The 21,193-nt window shown below is 40.1% G+C and overlaps 1 protein-coding gene across 4 annotated transcripts in view; it reads left to right on the top strand.

Moving 5' to 3' along the window:
• Nucleotides 1-8: 8 nt before the first annotated feature.
• The window catches only part of HSF2BP (heat shock transcription factor 2 binding protein), a 31,210-nt gene continuing 10,025 nt past the window's right edge, over nt 9-21,193 (top strand). The window contains exons 1-6 of one of the 4 annotated variants that reach the window (XM_083820676.1): nt 9-293; nt 2,281-2,431; nt 7,106-7,209; nt 10,848-10,997; nt 14,653-14,791; nt 16,522-16,639. In XM_083820676.1, coding sequence (XP_083676802.1) covers nt 258-293; nt 2,281-2,431; nt 7,106-7,209; nt 10,848-10,997; nt 14,653-14,791; nt 16,522-16,639 — 698 coding nt within the window. In that variant the 5' untranslated portion in view covers nt 9-257. The remainder of the gene's footprint in view (nt 294-2,280; nt 2,432-7,105; nt 7,210-10,847; nt 10,998-14,652; nt 14,792-16,521; nt 16,640-21,193) is intronic. The other 3 variants (XM_083820677.1, XM_083820675.1, XM_083820674.1) reach the window with 3 other exon arrangements.

Below are 21,193 nucleotides of genomic sequence, written 5' to 3'. Positions count from 1 at the left end.
GGCTCAGCCCGGCCCGCACGCTGCCAGCCGCGCGGTGACGGCCCGGCCCGGCCCGGCGCTTCCCTGTGGCGTCATCGCGGCGCCGCCGCACCGAGCGCTTTGAACCGTTTCCGCGCGAACCAACCCCGCCCCCCCCCTTTCCCCTTCCCGAACCCAGGCCAAATGCGGTTTTATTCATCATAAATGACGTCACGGGGATCCGGGGGATCCGGGCAGTGACGCGGTGTGACGTCACGCACCCCCCCCCCCGCTCTGCCATGCGGCGCCGCGCGGGCCTCGAGGGGGACGCGCAGGTAGCGCGGGTGCGGCGGGGAGGGGGGGGCCGCCATTTTGTGCTGGTAGCAGAGCGGGGCGGGGGGTGCTGAGGGGCTGCGGTACCAGAGGAAATAAAAACCGTCTGAAGTCCGTGTTTGCAGTGGGAACGATACACGGGGGTTTCCTCTGTGGTGTGCGTTTCATATGGCATTCCTGGTGCCTCCCAGCGTGTTTTGTGTGGACTTGGGTTCTGGTGGTAGCAAATTATGCTATTTTTCTGCTTCAGCCACGTTTTGAACACTACTGGCCTTTCTGGTCTTCGTATCAGTACAGGTGTTCACATGGCACTCCTTCACGGAGTCCTGTCGCCACATATGTCCTCCATACATTCTCGAGACCAAAACCAGTTGGTTTTCTGTGAATTGTGTGATGTGGTGGTACTTGGCCATACTTTGCCATAAGCACTTCCTAAATGCGACTTCCAAGTTAAAAACCTTCCTTCCATGCCTTCATTGTGGATCTGATGCCTCTGAAGAAAAAGAAAAGAGCAGAGTAGTAGCACTCAGAATAGTCAGGCATTGGGACGGGTTGCCCAGGGAGGTGGTGGAGTCACCGTCCCTGGGGGTGTTCAAGGAAAGGCTGGACGTGGTGCTTAGGGACATGGTTTAGTGGGTGACATTGGTGGTAGGGGGATGGTTGGACCAGGTGATCTTGGAGGTCTCTTCCAACCTTAATGATTCTGTGATTCTATGAAGTGGGAAGGCTGGAACTGGCCTGCTTTGTCCGTGCAAGTGTCTGGGCTTGAGAGAGCTAGGAAATAAAGTGGGCAAGAAGCAAATGTGTAAGAAAGTGGTTGACCTGAGGGAGTAGGGAAGTAGAAGGAGGACTGTAGAGGGTGGCTGGAAAGGATGGAAAGAAATGGCAGTCCCATTTTCTGTGGGACTGGAAGAGGTACCCGGTGGTAATGACCTCCATTAATCTTGGGCAGCTTGACTTGAGACGACTATGGGGATGGCATGCTTTGTACCTTTAGGAGATGGCTTCTTGCATTGTTCTGTGGTACCCTCTTCCCTCCTGAAGATGAGATAATCTACATAAAAGATCTTAATTTATGAGATCCGGAGCGTTCTCAAAAAGCAAAGCGGTGCATGGAGATGTATTTTTTGCTTTGTGAAAGCATAGTGGGTGCTTAATGTATTAGGCAAGGGAAGTTAAACCTTTGTTGGTGTGTGTATGGTAACCTTTTTAAGATACAGCAGCGGGCATATCTACATACATTGGAAACTGGAGTTTAGGAGTTTTTTATACAGAAATTTCTGTATCATTTTAAAATCAATTCACATTCTCTTGGACTTTGAGGTTACTTCATAGCGGTAGCCTGGCACAAGGGGAAATAGTAAACTTTTTTTTTTGTGTGTGTGTTTACTTGGGATTGAATTACTTTTATGTGGGATTAGATTGCAAATGGTTTTTGCTCCTTGCAAAAGGTGAATTATTTTGAAAAATATAATTTCTTCTGAAAGAGCAGTGGTAATTTGCCAAAGGTGACTGAGGACCTTGCAAATATTTGAGTTAATTAAAAACAGTTACAGTGTATGCTTTACAACAAAAACAATTGTCTCAAAACAATAGCTTAGCATATGTACAGCTGTTAACAGTTTCAAACACGTGAATGTTAATTTTTGCAACATTCTGAGGGACCTTGCACACATTTTAGGTGAAGAAACATGAAGAGAGGTAATATGGTTTGCTTCAGGCCAGAGTGGCAAAAATTGGATTACAGTCGTAGAGTTTCTATTCCAGAGTCTCATTTTAAATTATTACTGGCTAGTTCCTTTTTAAAATCAGGTTACGAATTTCTGAAATGCTGTGATACAGAACAAACTTTTTGTCTGAGAGAGAAGGAGTACTGCTGAGCAGCAGCGGTGTCTTTGTTGGTGGTTGGAGGGTTTTTGTGGTGTTCTGTGGGTATGGTTTTTGTGTGTGTGTTGTTTTTGTTGTTTGTTTGTGTTTCCCCAATTTCAGAAGGCTGAGACCAAAGAGGACTTCGTTAAAGTTAGAAGGAGTGATTTGGAAAGACTGACAACTGAGGTTATGCAATTGCGGGATTTCTTGCCCAAAATATTAAATGGGGATATCTTGTGGACATTCCAGAAACTGGATGCTGTTGAATCAAGTGAGTGGTACCATGTTGCAGTTTCTGTCAAAACTACTTAGAGTAAACTGGTTTTTGAATGGTTATAGAGTTTGTTGAGGTAATCCAGATTAAACTATAATGTTCAATGACTGCCTCATTAAATCAATGTGATTGTAATGAGGAAAATTAGAAACTATGTTAGAAATAATTAGACTTACATCAAATTAATCTTTAAAAATATTTTGCTGTGGACAAAAACATGCTTAATTCAGCCAGTAAAGGAAGCTGTATCAAAAAAAAAAAGTGATTCTTCTTTGAGAGAAGGAGTAAGTAGTCTGTTTTTCAAAATGTCTTCTAAGATGAAAAAAAACAGAAAACAAAAAAATGGTAAATAGCCACAGATAAGAAGTTAAATCTGACTGAAGAGATAATATTTTTGTATTTATCCTGTCTTGGTTTTAGCTTGGATATTTTTATGGACATAAATATAATAATAAAAAAAAAGTCGGAGACACTATTACAAAAGTCTTTTTACTGTTGTCCCCAGAGTCCAGTTGTTCTGTGTTAATTCTCTTTGCATTATTTTTCCAACAACTAAATCAATTCCAACATGACATCAGGACCAAATCTGAGCCAGATCCGTGCCTAGCATGTAGCTTACGTGCAGCAATACAATTTACTTGTTCTCCTAGGAATTGCTTTTGTCTGAAAAGACATGGGGCAAGTATTCAAATAGATTAGAAAGAGTGTATCTTCTGGAATACTAAGTGATTAATCAAAGATTAATTTGCAATGTCTAGCTAAGAACTCTGCCTTGATGCTGAGTCAGTTCTTGACTCCTGCTATGTGGGACTCCCTCAAACACCCAAGCAGCCAGACCAAGGAGGATCTATCTAGCAGGTCCCTACCCCCTGGTGTGGGTGTCCACATTCACAAGGCCTTCTGTTGTAGCCTTCTGAAATGACATCTTGGTGTATATCCTTTTAACCTCCCTTGAGAGTTTGACCCAGATGACTGAGGCTAAGGCGGTGGAGTACTGGAAGAGAAGCAGGGCTCTGGGCCTTACGCCAGAATGTTTGCTGTCTTGGTTAAGACAGATGTGGAACCACTTTTTGTAGGATCCTTTGGCTTCGGGTTGCTTTTCTGCTGTTAACTAATTCTTTACCGAGCTTTCTCAGTGAGAAGTACAGTGGAATACCTAGAAAACATCATGGCTCAAATGCTCATGTTCTCCAGCGGTTCCCCCTCTTCAGAACTGTGTGCTAAGCATTATAGCTTGCTGCAGTCACTGGCAGAACCTCAGTGCCAATGCTTTTCATCCTTTTCTCCTCCAAAGAAAGACTAAGATAAAGCCTGAAGGCCCATCTCTGATACCAAGTAGTATATTGAGGCCAAGTTTCCAGCTGTCTCCATGATCCACTCTTTGGAAGAATTTTTCCGTGCCATCAAATACCAATAGAGATGAGGAGACTGTACCACCTGTCCCTCTTGCTGCCAATCAAGACATCATCCATGTCACAAAAAGTAATGTAAGTTCTGGAAATGATCTGCGTTATTGTACAACATCAAGGACTGATTCCAGTTGGGTTAAGCATTCAAGATCCTCAGTTAGTCAGACCCTTGATTTACCCTTTTTTTTTTTCAGTGCTCAGTCTGAGGATTTCTCTCACTGATTGTTCTTACACTCCTTGTGCCAGGCATCAGGGTGACAGTGTCAGGGTCTTCTAGCTGCAGATTTGTGGTGTTGACACAGGGATTTTAAGGCTTTCTTCCAAATGTTCCTGGCTAACCAGTACTCTGTAGGCTCTTCAGCCCTGTAGACCTGAAGCTGAGTCAGTCTTCAGATTATCTCGAGTATATCCCCACAACAGAGACTTCTCTTCCAATTAATGATGTGGTTTGAATATTTATGCGGGCTTTTGCCACTGTTTTGCTCTACAGTTGGTCAAGTCAAGTGGTGATTTTTGCTACCGCACTCTGCCCCCACCTCTGTAGTGGCAGCATCATGCAATATAGCATGCTGATTTGGAACACGTGGTTCATGGGAGATGAGACATCGCAGGGACACCAGTGCAGCTGTTGGCAGTCTTGGAATTCCATTGCTTGTTGGCGTTCATCGTAATTGTACTCAGTTCTCCACTTGCCAGAGCTTTGAGAGCAGATCTCTGTTCCAGAAAATACCCTGGTGTGACCTATAGCATGGATGAGAATGAGCCCACCTGGACTGAAACGTGCCACTCATTTTGTCCTACCTAAAGCCTTGTTCTGCTTGTGAGCCTGCTGTTGCTCTCAGAGAAAAATGTCGCTTTTTCCCAAAATCAGGTTTACTACTGCAGTGGTAATGTTAGGTATTTCCTGTGTGTATAAAGATGTCATTTCGTATTTTTTGCTCATCCAAGTTGCTAGTGAAAGCTTTTTCTTCATTGCTTGAAGTAGACAGTCTCAGCCTCAAGATTTTAGTCTCTGGAGGGAAGGAACTTTTTTACTAGAGGGCTGGGACTTGCAGGCAGTGGGAGAACTGGTCAGACTTTGCTGGTGTGCTGGTGGTTATTCCGTCGTCCATTAAACTGCTGTATGTTAAGGGGCTGTCAAATGTTGGGACTGGTGCATCCAACCTTGAATTCACTTCAGAGCAAAGGATTGCACAGCAGGGAGAGTTGACTTGACATAATAGAGGAGTTTCCAGGAACAAGGCATAGCATAGTAGGTCTCTTTTTATCAACTTAAAACAATACCTTTTTTTTTTTTTTTTTCCTATAGAGGGTGGACCTAAGCCTCATTTCCCTTGACGTAAAACATCATGATACTCTGGAGTATAATACTTCCCCTTTTATCTGGAGGACGTTAAAAGATAACATGTAGTGCTGTATTGACACACAGTAGTTAATAGCATTCCCTTTCCTCTGGCTCAGTTTTGGTTCCAGGACCTTTGAAGCCTAGCAGTGAAGGATGCAGTATCTGTGCGTGCCTGCTGGCTGTGCTGCTGCTGAATTCAGGGCGGATCCATCCTCCCAAAGGCTGGAAGTGATTCTTTTCGTTCTGGAGAGCCTGTTCCCTTCCAGAGCCAGAGAGTTTCCCTGGGGGTTGGTTCCACTGGATGTACGCGACAAGGATGAAGAGGTTCTTGGTCTGCCATTGATAAGCAGAGTATGCCCTGCTCTGACTCCAGATGTCTTTCCCTCAAGTACTTAGGGCCCACATTCACATGGTAATAGGTTTGTGGGACTGGACTTTCTTCATCTGAGGGAAGAGAAAAAAAATTTCCTACCAGTAACCTGAGAAGTTCCTTAAAAATTCAGTCCATTCCCCTCTTCATTTTAATTATTTTCCTTTGAGTTGCAGGTTGAAAAGAATTGAATGCTTGGAGAACGTGCCCTGGCACATACATATTTCCTAGGAAATATTTTCCTTGCCTCTGTGGTTTCTGTTAAAAAGTCTTAGTGTGGTGGCTTACAATCACATGTGGGCTGAGGGAAATAAGTTCCACCTTTTTAGAAAAGCTGTTTGTAGCTACATTATCTTGTTTTATAGCTGCTACTCAAAGCAATGTGTGTGTATTTGAGGTTATAATATTTTGTCGATTAAGACAAAAAGAAAGAAATTTATTTCCAAATAAAGTAGAATTACTAAACACAATGCCAGAATACAACCTCTTTGGATAGTAAGGGCTGTATTTTTCTAATGTTATCTTTTTATGGTTTAATTTGATATGCTACTTGGTAAACACATTCAAAAATATCGACCACATATAAGGGGAAGTACATAAAGTGTGCTGAGCTATAAACTGAACGTTCATAATCAAGGGTGTGGAGCTTGAAGTGGTGTGTAACTTGTTTTTAAGCTAATAAAAAAATACAGTAGATGCTGTTCAGACGTTACTGCTTGGAATTACTTAAATGCGTTTCCTTTTTTTTCAGTATAAATACCAAGCACCCAGAACCATCGTTTTTAAAATAAAATACAATAGCTCTATATAAACCTCATTAATTGTTAAAAATATCCTTCAAAGTGATTTTTTTAAGACATTTTAAGACATTTGAAATATACTGCTTTGAACTTGACTTCCATTCACTGAAATAAAGCACCTAAATTGTCATGTGAAATACATGTGTATTACGTGACGTGATGACATCAGAGACTCATTTTTTAAAGGGAGTCAGTGATAAAATTTGTCACTGACAATGTTAAAATGGTTTATCATTTTTTATAATGCTTTATAACTGTTAATTTTTAAATACTTGAAAGAGCTGCACAATATTCTTACTATTCACATAATTTGTACATTGCATATTGACCAATCACTTTTGAATGATTGTGGTATTCTTTTTCTTAGATTTTCTCTATATTCACTGAATTCATTGAAGATACAGGACAGACTGTGAAAGCAGAACAAAAAAGTAGAAAACTGACTGCATTTAAAAAAATTCCTGGGGATGTGGAGCTCGGTTCCAGAACGGTATCTTACCAGCACACAGTATTTAGTAGATAGATGTGTTTCTTTCAGTCTTTCCCCGCTTTAAATCAGAAACATCATGTCCATTTAGTTTTTGTAGGAACTATGTGGCAAATTGCTATATGTCACTGTAGCCACTAGGAGGCGGCCTAACACAAGCAAATATTTAGCGCATCTGCATTTAGTGGATTCGTTTTTCTGTAGTGCAAGCCAGTTGGTCCTAACTTATTATTTCCTTTATTTAATTTATTCTATCACAGGCATGGAGAAAAAGGAGGAGGAACTAGAGCAGTTAAAAATGGATTGTGAACACTTCAGAGCCCGCCTGGAAGCAGCCCAGGCAGATTGCATGAGAGAGAAGAAGGTATATTTGTTGTCGGTATATTGATACCTGTATGCTTGAGCTTTGAGAACAAAAACAGTAGTGATCAATTTTCCATTTTCACGTCACATCGTCAGCCTGGAAAATAGTCTGGGATTTCTATTCACGTAGTTAGATGATGAGTAAGCTACTTACCTAGAAGTTCATTACCATTTGATGCATTTTTCCCTTGTTGAAAGGGAGAAAGGTCAATATTATAACAAGATAAAATATGACAAGATACCAAAACGGTATTCAACTTGTACAAATACAAGTACGGTGAACAGGCTGTCTGCCAGTTACATACATAACTCTTGCATAACTGCGTAGATCTCTCTAGCTTCCATATCCTGTGAGGTGTAGCTGTATGGGGTTGTGTTCTGGGCTTCTTGGTAGGGTTCTTCCTGATGTTTGGAATGTTAAAATCAACCATTATCAATTTGCCTCTATTAACGTGTTGAAGTAAAACAATGGGTATTTGGAAAGATTGTGGTGTACTTGGCATTGAAATGGTACTTCACAAAATCTTTTTTTTTTTTTTCAATTCAGTGTAACTATAACATATTTTCAGAGAGAAAAATAGAAGATAATGTAAGCCACACAATATAGAAAATGAAACTAGTTTCTTGTTTGGCTTGCTTGAAGCTGTGTACCTTTGTTTAGTTTTAATAGTCTTTCTCAGTGCACTTATTGATCCAACTGCCATGTACAGCTGTTAGTCAAAACAGAATTACAGTGCTCCTTTTGCTATGTCAATATTGTGTTTAGTGATTATTAGAGGAAAGTTGTTAACAATGAAGGAATAACCCAGACCATGACCTCTCAGACTGCAGGTCTTCCGTGAAGCCTTTTGGAGTCAAACAGGATCACATAGACTAGTGGCTTAATCTTTGAGAGGGATGTGTGAATCAGTGGTGATTATTTGCCTGTACAAGTTCACTTCCTTGGAACTGTGAGTTGTCTTCTGTAGTCAGCAGAATCTCATTTTGCTGGGGTTCTAGAGATAGCATCTGCCAGGTAGGGGGTTACACAAAGGCAGATGAGTCTACAGAAATGATTTCATTTTTGAAAAATAAATAAATGAAAAGATAAGACTTTCCGTTTTAGGGCATGTCTGTATGGAGAAGTCATTCTGGAATGAAGTTTGGTAGCTGGTATGATAGAATAGCTGTCTATTTGTATATTTCTTACTTCAAAAGAAGTATGTTCTGGAATAGCTGTTTTGCAATAGCTACTTAGTTTTGCTGTGGTTAGTTGTATAAGCACCCAGGATGAAATCTCTGTAGTATTTAATGCTGCTTAGATACTAATGTTTAATGTTGTTGTAGCTACTAAATAAGTGGGTCCCAACTTTTATGCATGTTAATGTTACAAAACGAATGGGAGGTGGTTTAGGTCTGTTATTTCTTTTGGATGAAACTCCTAGTTCAAGCATGGATAGTTTACTTAGAGTAGTTGTTCTGGTGTTCAAGATCAAAGCTCTTCCCTTCATATCTTTGCTGCAGAGCAGTATACATCAGTTGTCTAAATAGCTCCTGTCGTATGCCACAAAAGTCTGTTTGAGTGGATTGAGCTTATATACATCACAAAATCCTCTTCAGGATAAATGATGATGTTGTGTGTGTATATATATGTGGGGGTGTGCGTGTGATTTTTTGTTCCTGTTAATCATTTTGCACAGTGTTTTTCATTTGCTTGCTGTTCTGTTATAGGCATCCTTGTATATAGTTCCTGAATTATTTTCTACGTATTTATCTTCTGAAGGAAAAGGAAATGATTCACTGAAATGATCATAAAGTAAATGCCTTTTCTGGTTGAGCAGCGCCCTTTTCTTAGGGGGTCATAAATCAACATTCTGTTTTCCAAAATTTCTTTGCAGCGTTGTGTCGCTGATTAGGGAATTGCGGTGCTTTCTGAACCTGAGCAAAACCTGAAGTGCACGTGTTATTCTTGGCTAATGTCTTCCTTGCCTTTTTGTAGTTAGGTACTTAAGCACTGCTGTATTCTCGTGCCTTGACCATATCCTGAAGATGGTGGTGTTGCACAGCACAGTGATTGCTTCATGATGTGAACTCTCGGGAGTGTTGCTTCCAGCTAGGTTATTTGCTTTTGCAGGCTCTATTTGTCTTCTTGGCTCTTGAACGTACTATTTTGTTTTCCTTGCTTCGTACCTTTGTTCTGGTGTTGCTTTTGATATAATCAAAATTCTGGCATTTCTTGTGGTGGCTTTGCATCATTGTTGGGGGAATCTAACTATATGGTATGGCGGAGTTTTATGTCTCAGCATTGTTATAGAGGAATTAAGAGGTAAGAGACTTTTCGTGGCACTCCATGCCTAGGAAGTCAACAGCAAGTGTCAGCCTTTTGCATGTATTAAATTATAAGTTGAGAGAGAGTCCAGAGAGAAAATACACATAGCAACCTGCTTCATAAATTTCATTTGAACTTTACAAACTATACTCTGTGTGTTCCATTAGCAGCATGATAAAGCAAGTCAAATATGTCTGTCAGATGTGATATAGGAGGCTAGGTAGGTAATCGATGACAGACAGAAGACAAGCAGCTTTGTACTGGTAAATACCATGCTACATACATTTTTAGATGAGCTTACCTTTCTTTCATTCCAAACCATTGAGGTGAACCCCTAAAATGACAAGGTATTTATTTTAAAATCTCAATGGGAATACATGCTTGAAAGTTTTGTTGTGTTTGCTTACTTTCCAAAATGACATAGAAAAGATCCCTTCTCATTCCCCAGACTTCATCATGATAATCAGATATACGGGGAAGGCTGGGTTGAGGAGGGTGTTTTCTGAGCTGAATCTGAAAGTCACATACCCCAAAAATGGACAGAATGAGATGCAGAAGCTTCACTACCCTGTGACATTTTCTAGCAAGCCAGTGAGACATAGAATCATACCAAATCTCACGATATCTTCTGGCCAGCGTCCCATCTTATTGGAAGGAAGTACGAGCAAATTGAAACCGTGTCCTGGTTGTATTGCATTGCTCTGTGCTTTCTGCAAGCTCGCTCAGGTGACGGATGCATGGTAGAGCATGGGCTTTTCTGGTCCTAAGCCTGAAAGGCGCTCCAAACTTCAAACCTTAGGCTTGTTTTTCTAGGGACTCTGTCTCATTTTGCCACTGCTGTTCAGGAATGTGCCAATTGAAAGAAGTCGGAAGAGACAACAGGATTTATCCTAGATAGCCAATGTGGCAGAGTTGCTGGCTAAGACAGTCCATTTTGAAAAACAGTACAACTCTCTCTTCCTGTAAGATGTGCCCGTTATCTTTTGTAAGGTGGCTGGGAAGGCTGACCTCTGATGCCGAAATCCTTCCCTTTCTAGGAGACATGTAGCTATTTGCTTAGGAGTCGACTTTCCTATCAGGCTTCTCTAGGTGCCGCTCAGTCTGAGTGGGTCACTTGGTCTGACCTTGTGGACAGGCTTCTGGTTACTGTCAGCCTACGTGATATACATACGACTTAGACAGAGCTCAGGAGAGAAGGTCTGTATCTGCAACTGCTGTGAATTTGCCCCCTCTTTCATAGATGGCCCTGATGATGTTTCTTGTTCTGTCCTGTAGCCTAAAACACCCGGGCTGACATGAAGTGCAACCAAAATTTCCTTGTCCTGTTTCAGGAGAAACTAGACCTCCGGCAGCACCTGCATGAGGCTAAGCAGCAGCTCCTGCAGCAAGCAGAGTATTGCACAGAGATGGGTGCAGCGGTGTGCACCTTGCTGTGGGGTGTCTCTAGCAACGAGGAAGCTGTTAAAACCATCCTAGGAGGAGTAAGTATGGCAGGTGAACGCTTAGCAGTGGCAATGCTGTTGGGTATTTAAAAGAAGTACCTTGCTCTGTAACACGCTTTAATGTAGGGATATATCTCAGAAACTAGTTGGACAGTAAAAATGTTTTCTCATTTGTATATTTTTTGGGGAAAATCCATTTTCATTTAAGAAGCGCTGGAGCTATTTAGCAATATGTAGTGGGCTGGGAATAAGTGCAGTAATTAAATGTTATGTTATCAAACAAGGATTAACTGTTTTCCACCACACACTGTTAAACTGGAAGCAAGGCTACAGCTAGCACAGTGTAAATATCTTTGCAAGCTAATAATACTTGCACAAAAGACTTGCACTGTGCACAAGCAGCGGTTCCCATGCCAGCAGAAAGCTTGGAGGAGCCAATTCCATGGAAGAGAAGATACATCCATCAATTCTCAACTCCTTTAAATCTTCATCCTAATACTGTCTTTGTGCTACCTTAATATTTACGTGAGTCTTGGAGATTTAGAATGCCTAGCTGTTTCAAGTCTACTGAATCTTATTAAGTGATATTGTCTGGTGACTCGCCATCATTATTGGACTTGTGAAACAGTAGTGAAAGGGCACGCTTCCTACAAACAAAACACCAGTGCTGTAAATGACCACTTTTGTACAAGATGAGAGTAAAATTAGTAGAAGCCTTTTTGAAAACAGTCTTAAATATCAAAATAAAATAGAATTGATTAAAAACAAAACCGATACAGTGATCATGTGTAAGAATAAAAGGCCTTACTATGAAGATAGTAAGTAAAAATACTTTTTTTTATAAGTTTATTTGAAAGGCAGAATCGTTCTGCTGTAGTCATTCCTAACAATCATTAGTGCCCACTGAACTGCTGCACTTCTGGTAAAGGTCATAGTAAAATTTTTGGACATCATTTTCTTATGTTAGTGCACATAATGTGATAAGAAAGATGGCTGGGTTTGCAACAAGACTACTAGAAAAAACATAGAAGGATTACATGTCATTGCATCAACAACAGATTACAACTGACAGTGAGTCAGGTTATTAAAAGTTGATGGAGATTTGTCATAAAAAGTTTTTGGTTTGAGTTATTTTTGGACAAGCTGTGATGCCTGTAGCATCTTCCCCCTTCCCCTGAGAAAGTGCTATGAACTACAGAAATGTATAAGAACATCAGGAGTGCTTTCAAACTATTGCTCATATTTAACTGTGTGGGGAAGGGTGGCATCAATTCAAAATAATTTCGTGCCTTAGGGAACAATGTTCAGCTTTTTCAGTCATTGCACAGATACAGAAGTAAGTCTTTTGTACAGTTCTGTAATGCAGATTGACTGAAATGGTGTTTGTGACTAATAGAGTGTTCGTGTCCATACGGGTTAGGCAAGTCAAAACTCGAGCAGCAAATCTGAACTGTAGCACAAGTAGTTTGCAAGGCAATGGGAGAGAAATGCCTGGTGTTCCTACCCATGCTCAACATTTCTAGAGCTTGGAGAAGCATCCAGAGAAGCAGCATGAGAGACAGTTTTCAAGTGTGCCTACCTGCATGTGCCAAAGATGAAGTAAATTAATTCCCATGAAATTGTTCTAGTTGTCTTTCAAAAAAACTTCAGCTGGACATCCACATTACAGGGCTCTAACACTGAAACAGAAACTGAAGGTTTGATTTCAGAATGGCAGCAGGGTTTACTTCAGCATGAGAAATTTTGGATCCTACAAAGAGGTTGGCTATTTCAGTTATCTGCTATGGTGAAAAATGGCTTTGTGTTTTATGGCATGTTACCTGATGTTTTGATTCAGGATTTACTTGGAATGCAAAGGGTTCCTTAAATACCATTTGAGCTCAAGCACTTTAATGGCTGCTCTCAGAACTGCCCTTATCTCAGTGTCTTTGAGTGAGAGATTCTTCAGCTCCATGAAAACACTGTCAAGCTAATTAGACTGTGCAGAGTATGTAAGGTTCGCTATTTATAAACCTGACTGGTCTCTGCTTCAGCTTCTCAGACCTCCCCACTAGTTCAGGAATGGTTGTTTGGAAAGAAGAAGGCTCAGCAGAGAGGACACCAGTGGCACCTCAAGAGACTGACAAAAGATTTTGTTTGGTGTCTGTGCAACATACCAATTACTTGGTTTGCTTAGTACTCTGTTGTGTTGTCACGTGAATACACTTTTTTATAATAGCTTACACTAGTCTGCAATGGTAGGCTCTCTTCCTTCACTTTCTTTAACGTCCTTTGCTGCTTGAACAGTCATCACTGCTTATGTTAAAATGACCTTCTTGGAGGTACGTTGCCCATATAAGTATATAAAGTACATCCGGAGCAAGCAACGTGCATTTTTTCCCCTCTCTTTCCCCATGATCCCTTTATTCCTGTTGGTCTGGGACCACAATTTAATTTGTGAAGAAATGGAGTATTGGCTGACCCTGCCTTTTACTCCCTGTTGTTGAAATCACCCCACAGGAACTGTATTCCTTTCCTCCCAAAACATGTCTTTGATGTGGTCAGTGTGCAGCAATGGAGGAATAAATGAACGGTATCAGTAGATTTGTACATACTATGAAGACAGTGGTTTTGATAAAACACTGAATTTTTCAGTCACTTTGCAAAATGAATAGATGTTCCGGAATTTCACAAAATGATCGTAATTTCTAGGCACTTTCTTGAACTGTCTGGCTGTCTTAACTGGGTTGCTGCAGGAAATTACTAGAAGTTTCAGCTCTCTCATGAAACGACTAGCAAAATTATTAAATGCACTGGGAAATCTGGGCTTCCTGTTATGCTATTTTTTTTTACAAAAACCAGAATTCTCTGTGGGAAATAGTGTTTCAGCAATGTTTTACAGGTCAGAATTACTAATAAGCAGAAATGATTCTTTCAGTTCTTCTCTGTGGGTTCTGCCTGCACCTCTGACAAGGCTCTTTGATCCGCTCTGAGCTTTGTGCTGGTTGGTTGGTTCTTCAGCTGAGATACCCCAAAACAGAGCAGTATTCCTGCTGAGGTCTTGTGCTGCATGGGGAAGATTGCATCATGTAATTATGGGCTATACTTCTGACACTGCTGACTAAAATTCAACCTGTGACCCAGAAGAGACCTCAATTTCCTTTTCCAAAGAACTTCTGTGTAGCCTCTTGTTCTCCATCCTGTATTGAGCAATTCACGAATCCTTTTAGGATCCAATCAAATGCTTATTTACTGGGCATTTCATTGGTTTTCTTAGGAAATTCATGTCAAGCCACTAACTTAGGCAGCTGTCCAGTCTTCAGCTGGATAGGGTGTTGACCATGGCTGTTCTGAAATGTGAATATGAAACACCTCATGCAACTGCTGCAAAACAAAAAGATAACGTCCTCAGTTTTGAGACTAAGCATTAATTCTATTGTTTGATACATATTATTGTGGGTTTAGAAGGTCAATACACAATAGTATAGTTTTACAAATAAATGTAGTATTGAGTAGTTTCCCGTATTCTCCTGAGATAATGGTTTCTAATATTAGAGGATTAAACACATCACTTAGTGTGTGCCTGCTGTTTTCTGCTGTCTTGTGAGGTAACTGGATGTCTTAGTAATATTGCAGATTGTCCAGTTTACTGTAGCATCTAATAATCATTGTTGCTGTAGTGTGCATAATCCTTTTTTCTCCTCCGCACTTGCAGAGCAAAGCAGCAAAGTTTTTTACAATCACTGCACAGACTATGGAGAGCTTTGTGAAGTCATTAAGTGAAGACATGAAACAGCAGGATTTGGATTCTGATGAAAACCAGTTTGTGTTAGCTTTGGCAGGGATTGTAACAAGTGAGTTAATGTTCTCTCTCAAAATAGCATTCCGTAGGCACTGGGAATTTCCACATTGCCATATAGGTACTGCAATAATTACAGCTTTATGAAGTCAGGTATTTAGCCAGTGTTGGTATTTTGGTGACTTCCTATTCTTTTAAAGTTCTAACAGATTTTGTCACTCGGCAAGTCTGTGAGGAGTTGTACTTTCTGGAGCATAGTTCAGGATTAGATGTATAAAAACCATTCAGTTTTGAAAGTCCTTGAACTTCTGTTCAATCTCAGGTAAAACAAGGGCCATTTTACCCATCATGTGTACTCACCTTACTTTGTAAATGTCAAGCAGTATACTTTCTGAATCACCAGTAATGCTAACATCTTAGAGATGTACTAATCTCAAATTAATTGCAGATGATGCAGCCACCTCAAGGTATGTGTTCAGCATTTTCAAACTGTGGGAGAATTTTCTTGATGCCAGGTGGACTCCACTGTCTTCTAGATCTCCCAATTCCATGGTGCTAAGAAAAGTAAAAGTTAATAAACCTAACTTCCATAATTTCCATACTAAATACTTATTTTTAGAGTCAGGAAATAAGTAGGAAGCCACACATCTGTCTTAGTATGGCTGCCCTTGACTTGGAAGGCTATTAGAAATGGGGAAGATATGTCAGCTGCGTTTTTGTGAAATGGTGCAGCTCTCAAAATGGCATTAGGTAATGTCATGATGTAAGATAGATGAAACAATGGGTATTTATACAAGTAAGGGAATCGGGCATTAACAGCTTTTTTGAATGTGTGATTTTAGGTGTCGTGGTTCCATTAAAGATTATAATAAAGCACTGTATGTGGCACGTTGTGCCACTGTACCAAGTAAAGGTGTAATCCAGTTCTCTCTCATAGCTTCAAAGGAGGAAAAAGAAAAAAAAATCATAGCAAAAGTAATGTCTGAACAAAGAAAATGTTTAAAGGCTTGGATGGGGAAGGATGGTGGTGTTCTGCCTGAGCAGGAATCACTGTGATGGAATGAAATCTTGCCTCACAGAAGCTTATACAAATTTTTCCACTGAATTTGATAATGCCAAGATTTTTCTCTTTGTCTCTGTAATTTAGGAAAGGGGTTGCTGAAACTTCAGCATGATAAAGGTTGCTGGAAAATACCTCTTGCATATAAGGATGCCCTGAATTATGGGGCAAGCGTAAGGAAAAACATTTCAGGAAAATATGTTTTGGAGCAGTAGTTTCTGGAAATGTTTTGCCTTTTGGTTTGTGCATGAATATTGCAGTGCCTGCAGAGAAATAGAAAAAGAACTTTTGAGTAGACTTTCACAAGTGTTTCAGTTGTGTAATGTGCCAGGCACATTGGATTGACTGATTGTAAAACAATCTGCAATCTCATTTTTGTAAAACGGAACCTATGATGATCAGCTTTGCTTCATTCCCACATTACTTGCAGATGTCAGCTTAGAACTGCTTAAATCCAACATTTTGTTTCATGATTCACTGTGTTACTATTAGGATACTGGCCACCCTGAATAAATATTTGAATTATCAAAGCAGAATTATGAAGGAGTTTAATCAGTATCATTTGCTGCTTCAGTATTTGCTATGTAGATGGTTATAATTTGAAGTTTATATAGATGCCATAGTTCATTCTTCACAGCTGACATTTTTTTAGTTGTCCTTATAATTAGCATAAAACTTTGTTTGAAACATGAATTTTTATAGTAATGTTTTGTGTTCTCTCACAGATGTGGCTGCGCTGGCATGTGGCCGTGAGTTCCTGGTTACTTCAAGTCGTGAATTATTGGACACAATGGTGCAGCTCCTGGGAGACATGAAGCCTGGACTCTGTACAAAATTCAAAGTGTATGGTGACCTTTTTTTTCTTTCAAATGAAATGCATTACCTTACAGTGCAGATCACAGTGATTACAGCAGGCTTCCCACTCTCACATTATTTCCTTTCCTGGAGATCATAGAATTGTAGAATGGCTTGGGTTGGAAGGGACCTTAAAGACCAACTGGTTCCACCCCCCTGCCATGGGCAGGGACACCTCCCACCAGACCAGGTTGCCCAAAGCCCCATCCAGCCTGGCCTTGAGCACCTCCAGGGATGGGGCACCCACAGCTTCTCTGGGCAACTTGTTCACCTGCCTCACCACGCTCTGAGTAAAGAATTTCCTCCTAATATCTAAATCTGATGGTGACATAAGGAATAATGGTTGGAAAACTGTTTTCACAGCAGCATTCCTTGCATATGCACTAGGCTTGGCTGCAGTGCTAGCTTCAACCAGGATACCTGTCTCTTTGAAAGTCTCTTAAGCACTGTAATATTGTAGGGATGAGCAGGGATACACTCCTCTGGCTTACAAGAGGCTCATGTTTTGATAAGGAAGGTGTGAGGTCAAGCTTTAAATAATAACCGTGGTAAATGTGGACTCATTCCTTTCCAATATGAAGAAGACTGTAAAATTCTACATCTGCGTAGTGAACAAATGTGGTCTACTAAAAGCAAAAGTTAGTTTACTCTATCCTGCTTGAATAGCCAGAAGCACCATGCACTTAAATTTCTAAAAGGTGCTGCCTGTAAATGGACCTTGTGATACCAAGTTGTAAAGAAAAGGCCATAAGGCCATCTTACACCATTCAGACACTGGAAAAGTTGTACTTACCAGATGGTGGAGGAATGAAAAAAACTGTTGGCTTTTCCTTTTTTTTCTCAGAGCTGCTACAAGCTGAGGATATGTTGCTTGAAATTTTAAGCATATGTTGCATTAGCTTTAATCCAGTGCTATGATAATGTTTTCCAATGTTCCACAAAGCTAGCAATGTTTTTTGTTTTTTTTTTCTCTTACTCTGAACTTGTCATTTGATTAAAAAACAAACAATCAAAAAACAATGCTGTATTATGACATTACAGCAAATGCCAGAAATGAGATTTCTTCATGGCCTTGTCATGTAATGAAGGATCCTAATTTGCTCAAATGTTTTAGCACAAAATGTTTCCCTGTGTTTTGTCTTTACGTCCGTGGTCAGGTTTCCTTTTTGTCTGCAAGCTCCCTATATGTCTTGTTGGTGTTCAGTTCCTAAAACTCATTACTAACATTTACCTCTTCATTATCCTTTCTGGAGATTTTCTAGTCTCGCAGCCCAGAATAAAAGGTTATTTTGGGGGGTTTGTTTGTTTGTTTTTAAGTTGTTCGCTGCATGTGAGATTTTTTGGCTGCTTGTTGATCATAAATAATCAACATTTTCATAAGCAGACATGTCAGAAGAACTCTCTGCCATAAGGAACATAAGGTAGTACAAAGTGAAAGACAATCATGAGATAAAGATATGATAGTTAACAGAAATTGTAGTGAAATTTAAGAGTTATATATAGACAGACTCTGGAGTCATCATGAATTACGTTTATACACACCCATGCACACTCATATATACATACACACAGACAGATTTTCTCAACTATATCTCATGGATGGAAATATCCATTATTGTGGAAGGGCAATGTATTTCTCTTAAAACATCACCGTGGTGTTACATGGAAGGAAAGCATCAACTTAAAATGTAAGTAATAAAAGAGAAAAATTGGCTTCATATTTTCAAGGGTGTGCTTGTTCTTTGCTCAGTTTTCTTGCTTTAAAATTCTTTTTTAGCTTATATTTTCAAAAATATTTTTCTTTTCTGTGTGACAAATCAGGAGTTAATTTTAAACAGCAGTATCAAACACAAAGTAAACTGAAAAAGAATTCTCTTTTAGTTTTAGCAATCCTGTTTTACTTGTAACAGCATATAAATAAAACATCTACAGAGAAAAACTCATATATTCTAGCACTGCTACAATATCCATTCTAGTCTATGAGTATGTAGTAGGTGTAACCAAGAGATCTACATGAGTGCTAGGGCTGAAATCTCATGGGTTTCTTTGCCTTTCTGAAATAGCGGTGTGAAAGATTTCGGATTTTCTTTTCATTAGTATATGCTTTGTCCAACATTTTTAATTATTAGGCACTCAATAAACATTTACACAGTTGTTTGTATTAGATTGCTAAGAATCTTCAACTTTGCTTATGTAGTAATTGAAAGCAGACAGTAAAAAGATGTAGTTGTATGTACTAATCCCGTGTATTATCAATAAAAGAGAAAGGAGCTTAGCTGTGCTTTTAGTTCTAGATTTTAAAGAACGCATTGACAGATACAGTAGTACATGATGTTAATTAAATTTAGGCTTCCCTAAATATGAAGACTACAAAGTGCAAAACTAAAAAAAAAACTAAAAACCTTCCATGTTAACAAAAACCAGAAAGTATTGCTTATAAAGTAATTCTGTGTGTCAGGTTTCCTTCAATAAGAATAAATATTGCAAAAAATACTTATTGGAATGTGCAAGTACTAGAGGTGAAGCTGGTTTGAAGTGTCTGCAAAAGTTTCTACGTTGTGCCCACGTGAGCATGTTTAATTAGTAATAATATGCTGCTACTTCTGGGCTAGCCATTTAACATTGGCTTGTGGTATGGGTTAAGTCTTTTGCCACTCCAAACAGCAGCACCTTCCTGGATCACCACCACTGCTCTGTCTCTTTCGTCTGCACAAAGCAAACAACTAAGAGAAAAATACAAACACAGCAGCATCTTTTTAGGTCACTTTATTTCTAACTGCAAATGTCAAACAGATTAATGATGAAAGACATTGTCAAGAAATGTTACCACTTTCCATTATAAGGTATTGTCGTTTTGATCACTTTCATTCTGGCTGATTATATGTAATTATGACTGCAGGTCTTTGTCAATGCTTGGATTCTGGAACCCAAGCAGGAGCTGCAGGGGCGGTATGAAAAGGAATGTGTGGGCTTTACAAGCTGCAAATTCAGTTCCACAGCACCCTTCTCTGCTTATTGGTGGTCCCTGATGCAGTAGATTTAATAATCTACTATTCCTTCTTCCAACTACTTAAGAGCCTGGGTGATCAAGCTGATAATAGTGCAGCACATAATCTAACTCACACCTCTTCCGTTGCTGGCTAGACTGACTCGTGTTGCTTTCCATTCCTGCTGTCTGACGGTACTGTCAGAAATGTTGGTGATGGCATAGTAACTTAAGGCATGATCACTTGTTTGACTACAGGATGTGAGGTGTGAAGTCGATTAGGAACAACATTATTTCCCTCTTGCTTGGAAATGGTGACAGTACGGTAGCAGGCAGGTTTATCATAGGCATGAGAGATAGCAACAGCCAAGCTGGCCCCAGAACAGAGCAGAAAATTCCAGCCCATTCCTGTTTCTCTGCTATTGTTTTGTCTGCAACCCAGCAGCACGCTGTGGGTGGGTATGATGACATGTTCCGTAAATGTTGGAGGAGCTGTGCTCATTCCTCTTCCCTGTTCATTGTCCAGAAAACTGACTTGCGTGCTGTCATCTTTGGAAAATAAATGGAAATTCACAACATGAACCGTAGCAAATCATAAAATGCACTAATATCCTGTCTTCCCAGCTACTGCACAACTGCATAAAGGGCAGAGCAGGAGAGTATCGCCAGAAGGATGGATGAAAGCAGAACGCAGCTCAGCAGAAGCTGCAGGAGAAGGCTTAATACCAACAAAACCTTCTGCTTCGAGTATTAACAGTTGTTCTGGATAGCACTGGGAAGGGAGATGCATTTTGAACCCCAAGTTGCTGTACTTGTCCAAGAGTCTAAAGCAGCTAAAAAACAATGTTGGCCTGTGCACTTTATCTGCATAAACTGGCACAGCTGTCATTTCTGTCCGTAGCTTCCTGTGTCTTACAGCATCACCTCAGCACTGTTGTAGCTGAGGCTGAGGTGGCACCTATAGTCAACCCCACTTTTCTTAATGGTTTTCAGATTCTTCAAGTTAGTGACCATGTTGAAGCTTTTCTTGCTTGTAACAGCTTCAGTGGAAGCCTTCTTGGGAGAAGCTGGTGGGGTTGGCAGGCTAGAGCCACCCTTTTCACATGCAGAGCCTTCTCCAACAAATCTGGTTTCGACTCTGTAGAAAAATTGAGACTTTGGGTTAATTTATAACTTGTTTTGTATGCAGCCCTAAAAATGACTAGTGAACTTCCTTATTTAGGGGGCTGATAAATTAGGAAACGCAGTTTTTGGAAGCTTTTCAAAATGTGGTTAAAATTACTGTAGACTTGCTATGTGTATTTTTATTATGTGGTTTACACACTGATGTGCAGCGCAACTGTCAAGAACGGTGGTCTTGGTTTCTGTTTGTCAGAGGTGTCGAGGTAGATCTTTTTCAGTTCCCAAGTAAGTAACTGCTTTCTAGCTGCCAAACCGAAGACTTTCCGTGTTACCTGGAAGGCAGGATATTGGTTCTGTCCTTCTTCAACGTCAGTGACCATAATAAAAGACCAGAGGAAAAAAAAAAAAAAAAAAAAGGCTTTGAGTTTGCCCAA

This window comes from Anser anser (genome assembly GCF_964211835.1).
Source record: "Anser anser genome assembly, chromosome: 1".
NCBI classification, from domain to species: domain Eukaryota; kingdom Metazoa; phylum Chordata; class Aves; order Anseriformes; family Anatidae; genus Anser; species Anser anser.
This window is presented reverse-complemented; position numbering and strand designations above follow the sequence as displayed.